General features: G+C 41.8%; 1 protein-coding gene across 1 annotated transcript; it reads right to left on the bottom strand.

The window, feature by feature from the left end:
- Nucleotides 1-115: 115 nt before the first annotated feature.
- On the bottom strand, nucleotides 116-6018 carry LOC140347000 (uncharacterized). The gene is made up of 2 exons (XM_072433302.1): nucleotides 5904-6018; nucleotides 116-958 (listed from the first exon to the last, which is right to left on the bottom strand). The coding sequence occupies exon 2, from the start codon at nucleotides 945-947 to the stop codon at nucleotides 354-356; it is 594 nt and encodes a 197-aa protein (XP_072289403.1). The 5' UTR covers nucleotides 948-958; nucleotides 5904-6018; the 3' UTR covers nucleotides 116-353.
- Nucleotides 6019-7869: the final 1851 nt, after the last annotated feature.

Consider the following 7869-nt stretch of genomic DNA (forward strand, 5'->3'; position numbering starts at 1 on the left):
CTTTATTTTTATATACAGACAGCGTGCAGCAGCCTAATTTTTGTCACAAAGTACGGCTTTTACAACATACTCAGCTTTAAAAGTAAATTATATTATACAAAAACACTAGAGTTTGGAAAATCATTGCTGAATTTTATTCATTTGCTGATCTTTATCCAGACATCCTGCATCTTTTACAATACAGTCTTTCATACAGATCAAACAGGTCCAATCACAGCAACATGCACTCAATACAAAAACCTCATTCAAAATACATCAGTGAGCTTGTTTTATTTTGATGATCTGTAATTGTGCACATCAAACTCCATTACAAATAAAGACCGTTGGGATAAAATGTGTCCGTGAAATGTACGTCATAATATTGTGCAGTGACAGCAGCGCCTCCTTGCATGCAGTGTCTGTGTTAGGTCAGCAGGTGGCGCTTCAGGAGAGACAGGCGTTCCCTCTTTGGACTCTGTCAAGGACCCGCTGGAGGTGGACACTATTCGACCGCACACAAGTTCAGCTGCTCTGCTGTCCATCACCGAAATATCTGTGACCGTCTTCTCCCTCAGAGACATGTCCCCATCATCCTCATCGTCAATCAGAACAAACTCTTTCAAGTAAACTCCACCAGTGCACGGGACAGTCTCCTCTAAGATCTGAGCGTCCACAAAAGTCAGTGTAGAAGTCTCCGTCATAGTTTCGGGTGGGTCTGTGGAGTTGTCTTCTGCCGGACTGCTCATGTCCAAAACCCATGTCGTGTTCTTGAGGTGGTCGTCGAGTGTATTCTTGTCTTTGACTTTCATGTCAGGACAGTCGGAGGGGTTCTGGTCCGCAGCATGACCGTTTGCGTGGAAAGATTTGAAGGACACTTTTTGGAAATCATGGTCCACCTGAACGCCGCTGCTGCCCGTGGGAGAGGACAAGGGGAGGGTCTCGGTGCAGTCCTTGGATCGCTTCTTCATCTGGGATTATTCTGGAAGAGAGAGAACAACAACTATAATAATAATCATCATCATTTTTTGTCGACTAATCATAATTTGTCACTGGTTGCAGCCGTAGCAACGACAGCCAGTGGCATCAACGTAAAATGCAAAATGTACTTGAACCTTGTAGTTTGGTTCTCCCTCACCAGTAATATTTGGATTGATTCATGCATGTTTGAGAAATGAAGCCTGCGTAAGTTCACCTGGAAGACCTAACTTAAATCTGCGTCGGCCTCTATGGAAGGACCCCTCTCCCCAGCGCCATCATCGCACTCAAGCGGGCGCCCGCCTGTCCGTCTGTGAGAGTCAGATCCCTCACTTCACCATGGACTCTTCCAGGTTTCTGCGCTTATCCCAAAGAGGTTATGCAGTTTTTCCCGGCCAAGAAGGAGGGTGAAAGGTCAGGGGACGTCTGTCATGGCCCCTACACCTGCTCCTCATCCCCAATCAACGCTCTCAGTCACTCCTCCCCGCTCCCAATCAACGCACAGGCGGTGGCATTTAAGCGCTCAGGCTGATGGCTCGGTCGCTTCAAACCGTATCTGCGACCCACCACCTCCCCTCCTCCTCCTCTGCATCCTAATCATCCTCTCTACCTTCTCTCCATATCTACCACCACCAGTCTCCAGGCTCCGGGGGGAAGGTATCTAATTCAATCAGATCATGGAGTGCCCATGATCGCTACGCCTTCCACCGAGGCCAAATAAACTTTGCAATAAAGTTCACTAAAACATCTTTTCTGCTTTTGAGTCTGAGTCTCTCCAGGGTGAAATCTTGTTTTGACCAGCATTCAAGGCTTGATTGTTTCACCTACCCCCTATCTCCGCCCACTTCTCTGTAATGACTTGCAATTATTTAGTCATATGCATAGGGCTAAAAAATGCACATTATTTTTCAGAGCTGTAAACACATAAATGAAAATCGGCTGAAATCTGGTGAAATTCTACTATGAAGTGGTCAATAGTATAGTTTACAAAGAACACAAGGTAAAAAAAGAATAATTATCGACATTTGAATTTGAAATCAGGTACACATTACAATGGTTCAAATTAAGGTAAAGTATCTTGTGTGTGAAAAAACACGCCACTACTGTAACAACATTTTGGGTCACACAAAATGTCCCCAACACTATTTCAATAAATTGATTCAATACAATAATATAACTACTGAGAGATTAGATTTTTGTGAGAAATAACATCCAAAATGCTTTACCAGCATTGATTTTCCAAATTGCCCATTCAGTTCAGAATTAAACTAAGACTAGACTAGAACCAACCAGGTCTGAACTAGTGCTAAACCAAGAATTTAATTAAAAATAAAAACCAAAAACCAACAAAATCACACATAAAGGTAAAGATCCAAATCCTCAGGCCTCCTCTCACAAAATTCATAATTACCAACCTTATTAAATCTGCGTTTTAAGAACTCCTCACTCTGATCAATCTGGCTTATCATTTTGAATATAATTTATGTTTTTCTTTTCTGCATGGAATGATTGTGGGACATTATTTGTTTTAACAGTGAGTGAGCTGGCCTCATAAAGGTATTTAAAACAAAAGCACCCTAAACAAGTGAAACTCTGAAAAGAATCTGATGAAAGTGCTCGTAGCCGGTCCCTCCAGAAAACACAAGCTCCAAATCTATAGTCGACAGAAATCCTTTTGCAGCGTCATGATCCAACTCAGTGCACTCATTTTTAGAGAAAGGGAGAAAATCTGTAACTTACCTTCTTTTGGACAGATATCTTGTTGAGAACGTACACAGGCACATTACTAAAGTCACGCTCCTTCTATTTGACTCAGTTGTAATACACCGTGACACCACTCACTGCATTTAGACTGTTCAAATATTCAAAGCCAAGTGTTTTAACTCCAGAAGATGTGGCACACGCGGTATAGTTAGGAACACGTTGTGGATAAATAAAAGAACTCTTCAAAGATGCAGAGAATAACTGAAGGTCCCCGGAGGAAGTCAAGTGCTCTCAACAAAGAACGAGGTTGCCATTAGTCCTTTGAAAGTCAGGGATTTCAATTATATTACTTGCTGATTGTACAGGAACAGCAGATGTGATATGTATGTAGAGCTAATTCCATAACTGTTACCTATAGCAACCATAATGTTAATTACAAAGACTGACTTATGCCAACTGGGGTGAGTTACTGATGGTCTTTGAACAGCCTCAGAGATAGTTCTGGCAACAATTAATTACTGTTCTACATATGCCATAGCAACAGCTAAACAAATGATAAGTACAAACTCTACTCAGGATGGGGATTAGATAAAGGACTATATAAAGAAAAGGAAAAATTAATCATCTACTTCCAGTATTGTGAAATCTCTCTTGGTTGTTATGGTTTTGAGACAAGAAGACTGTGTTTTCAAAGACCTCATAAAGGTGGAGATTTTATTGGAGAGATGGAGCGAGATGTTTTATGTGTTTAAGTGACCAGAGGTGGGACTGAAAAACAAAACAAAGAACAACGCAATGTGAGTTTGATTCCTGACTCCAACTATTTACTGCATGTCCTCCCTTCTCTCTCATCCCCCATTTCACACAACATTCCTGTCAATGAAGCCTATGGGCACAACATCTTGAAAACCAAAGAATAACAAGGAGAGGTCCTGGAACAGTAGCTCTTAGAAAGCAGGATGTCAAATGTATCCCAGTCAGATGTTTTGTGTTGGAAAAAGGGAGGGATCCTTCCTGTAATCATTTTGAAGTTCCTGCTACTATAGCCTTTAAGTAGCATTAGCAGTCCTTCAAAATCATTTGAGATGAAAATGTGCGTATAAAACTGGCATCTGACCCAAAGGTTAACTGACTTTAAGTTGAGCTTTCTGATCTTGTGTGGTTCTTGTGAGCATGCAGTGTCCACTGAACATCCTGTTTCATGTGTCACTAGTGAGGAGACCAGATGAATGACATGAATATCATGAAATACAAGTTTTATATTGCCAACTCTAGTTTGGAGATTGGCGTCACCATTAATTTGTATGTGAAGTATCCTTCGATATGACAAAGGTCCGAGTAGCATCGGCTGTAGCCAAGTGAGTCTGAGCAGCGAGATGTTAATGCAGTATGCAACAGACTTTTCTGTCTGACAGTTTAAATAACCATTTAACAAAATAAAGGTGTTATCATGTAAAAATATTTTTTGATTAAAACTACTGTGTAATTTAGATTTTGGCCCATATTTTCGATATGATTGCTAGGTATGAAATGATCTCTATCTATGTCACATCTGATGCTGTTCGCTTAGGGTTAGGGTCAGAGTCAGGGTCAGGGTTCAACCAGGAAGTAACATTATAAACTTCACTTCCAAGTTATCAAACTGTTGAGAAATGGGCAACATTTGAGTAACAACTTGAATGAAATCATGTTCACTGTGTCTTTGTGAAATATATAATCCGACCTGTCATATGCATTATAAATCAGTTCAGAAGTAAATCTAATCTAGATCTAAATCAGGACCATTGATCAGGACAGACCATTTGGAGCAGGACTAACACAGGAGATTAAAACAGGACTATGGTGTGCGACAAGAGACACAAACCCTTACATTGTAGAAGCAGTTTTTATAATTAATGACATTGTGGTTGACAAAGAAACAATATCAGCTTGCTAGACACTTTTCACAAATGTAAGTTACTTTCGCATTACTGCCCTGGATTTCTTTGGTCATTTGAAGTGCGGTGTGCCGGTGCAGGCTGACCCTCTTCCACTTGACTGAGTAGAAAGCCTGACAGAATCGGGACTGTATAAATTAATAATGGAGACTGATGTACGCGTCAGAGGCGACCACTCCTGTCCCGGGCACAAAGGATGAAAAATATATGAGTGGGCGTAGTTTTGTCTGAAGTGTAATGAGAAATGAAATGCATGTTACACTATTTGAGTTTTGGTTAAATGGCTGGACCTTCTGTAATCTTTTATCCTTTATCAGTTAAGTAGAGATTATTATTCCATCATTCATGTTGTTGTCGGGTGGAGTCTAAGATAGTATGGGGTCAGAGGCAAAGAGGACAGTAAAAAGAATATATTAAAAAAATGAAGTGTTAATTCTATCACTCAATCAGTTTATTGAACCCTTGAACCTCCTGGCTGTCTTTGCTAACATTAAAGTTATTTTTCTGCATTTGCGGCAACTGTGAAGTATTTATTTTATTATTTTTTCAGCCTATTTCAGAATCTAGTGACTCATGTTATTTCTTTTCAGTGTTTAGGTTCAGTTGAGTTCTCCGTAAACGAACAGCACATCATCTAAAGCCAGTTTTCCCTTGTTCAGCATGAATTTGTTTTTACTAAGGTCAGTCTTTCTTGGGCCGTGTGGTAATGAGAAGGATTAGACCAGAGAAGGGAGATAGTGTAGAAGTTTTGACAATTTAGTTGTGTAAATATTTCTGAATATATCACAGTATAGTAACGATAAGAAGTGCTATTTGCAGGTCTTAAATGTCACCGTAATCCAGTACAGCAAGAATTATAGACTGAAGTTTCCTGTAATTATACGAAAAACAGGCTTTAATTCGATAAAGAAATGTGTGTTTGGAAAGATAGCTTACTGTCCAACCAGATACCAAGTATAATGAGGGATGTGTTAGTTCAAGCAGTTAGGGTTATGGGAGTCTATGACAAAATGTAGTAATTACGCCCCCACATTTTGCTGCCACGCCACCAGTTTTCTATTGGGACTAAAGCAGGACTAAACCCTAGACTAAACCGAGGTCCATCCACATCAGGGCTAGAACAGGCTGAATTTAGGGCACATTAAATAAACCATAAACTGCAAGACGTTAAAACATTTAACGCAGGCGGCTGTTTGTATAGATGGTTATACATATTGTTTATGAAAAATGACTTTTCAAAACTATCTCCTGGCAATTTATTTCTCCACTCAAACAAAGGAACGACCCAGCCACAATAACCATTCTTACCTTATGCAGCGCCAGGAGATGTGTTTTCCCCCAAAGTTTTGATAATGTAGATCACATTACTCGTCATGAAGTGTTTTTGGGGATCGTCTATCTGCTCTCAAAAAAGTGGAATAAAGAAGAGAGAGGAGAGAGAGAGAGAGAGAAAGAGAACAGAGCGAAAGGGAGGGGGTCGATCATGGGAAGGTCCGGTGATTGGAGTCACACTGAGATTCACTCTACTGCTTTCATTACCAGCTGCAGAGCTTATTACTCCTTAGACATGGAATAAACAAACTACTGTCTATGTACGGTAACTGTCATTTTGTAACTTACATCAATTCCTGTCTCAAATACCATTTTACTTAAAAGAAAAGTCCTCTCTGATACATCTTTTTAAATGTATATTCAAATTCCCTGAAAAGTACTTCTACTTCAACTTCTTAACACCTCCAGAGTCTCGCTCTAAAACCTATAAATCAATTTAGAAATCTGGGGGTAATAATGGACTCAGACTTGAACTTTAATAGCCACGTCAAATCAATAACATCAGCAGCTTTTTACCATCTAAAAAACATTGCCAAAATAAAAAAAATATAGTGTCAAAACCAGATTTAGAGAGACTTATCCATGCGTTTGTCTCCAGTAGATTAGACTGTAACGGCCTGTTCACTGGCCTCTCCAAACGAGCTGTAAAACAGCTGCAGTACATCCAGAACGCTGCTGCTCGGGTCCTGACTAGAACCAGGAAGTATCATCACATTAGTCCTGTGCTCAGGTCTCTGCACTGGCTCCTGTGGCTCAGAGAATAGACTTTAAAGCAGCTCTGCTTGTGCACAAGTCTCTCCATGGCCTAGCACCAAAGTACATCTTAGATATGTTAGTGCCATATGAACCATCTCGGACTCTGAGGACCTCAGGGACCGGCCTCCTGCTGGTGCCAGAGTCAGGATTAAACATGGACCGGTCTCCTGCTGGTGCCAGAGTCAGGACTAAACATGGACCGGCCTCCTGCTGGTGCCAGAGTCAGGACTAAACATGGACCGGCCTCCTGCTGGTGCCAGAGTCAGGACTAAACATGGACCGGCCTCCTGCTGGTGCCAGAGTCAGGACTAAACATGGACCGGCCTCCTGCTGGTGCCAGAGTCAGGACTAAACATGGACCGGCCTCCTGCTGGTGCCAGAGTCAGGACTAAACATGGACCGGCCTCCTGCTGGTGCCAGAGTCAGGACTAAACATGGACCGGCCTCCTGCTGGTGCCAGAGTCAGGACTAAACATGGACCGGCCTCCTGCTGGTGCCTAGTCAGGACTAAACATGGACCGGTCTCCTGCTGGTGCCAGAGTCAGGACTAAACATGGACCGGCCTCCTGCTGGTGCCAGAGTCAGGACTAAACATGGATCGGCCTCCTGCTGGTGCCAGAGTCAGGACTAAACATGGACCGGCCTCCTGATGGTGCCAGAGTCAGGACAAAACATGGACCGGCCTCCTGCTGGTGCCAGAGTCAGGACTAAACATGGACCGGCCTCCTGCTGGTGCCCAGAGTCAGGACTAAACATGGACCGGCCTCCTGCTGGTGCCCAGAGTCAGGACTAAACATGGACCGGCCTCCTGCTGGTGCCCAGAGTCAGGACTAAACATGGGGAATCTGCGTTTCAGTTTTATGCAGCTAAAATCTGGAACAGTCTTCCTGAAGATGTGAGACAGGCTTCTACTCTGACAATGTTCAAATCTAAGCTAAAAACAGTTTTGTTTAGCTGCGCATATGACTGAAAGGATTTTCCTTTGCACTCTTCTCTTTTGTTTGTGATTTTATTAGTTTAGACAATCAGTTGGATTGATAATTTTTAATTTAGTCAATTTTACTGTATTTCTGTTTCTGTAATTTCTTTGTGATTTTAATGCATTTTTCCTGCTGTGTGAAGCACTTTGAATTGCCTTGTGTATGAAATGTGCCCTACAAATAAACTTGCCTTGCCTTCTTACTTC

The sequence above is a fragment of the Eucyclogobius newberryi genome, unplaced genomic scaffold (genome assembly GCF_026437365.1).
Source record: "Eucyclogobius newberryi isolate DKJ021-1_F unplaced genomic scaffold, fEucNew1.0.hap1 SCAF_6, whole genome shotgun sequence".
Classification (NCBI taxonomy): Eukaryota; Metazoa; Chordata; class Actinopteri; order Gobiiformes; family Gobiidae; genus Eucyclogobius; species Eucyclogobius newberryi.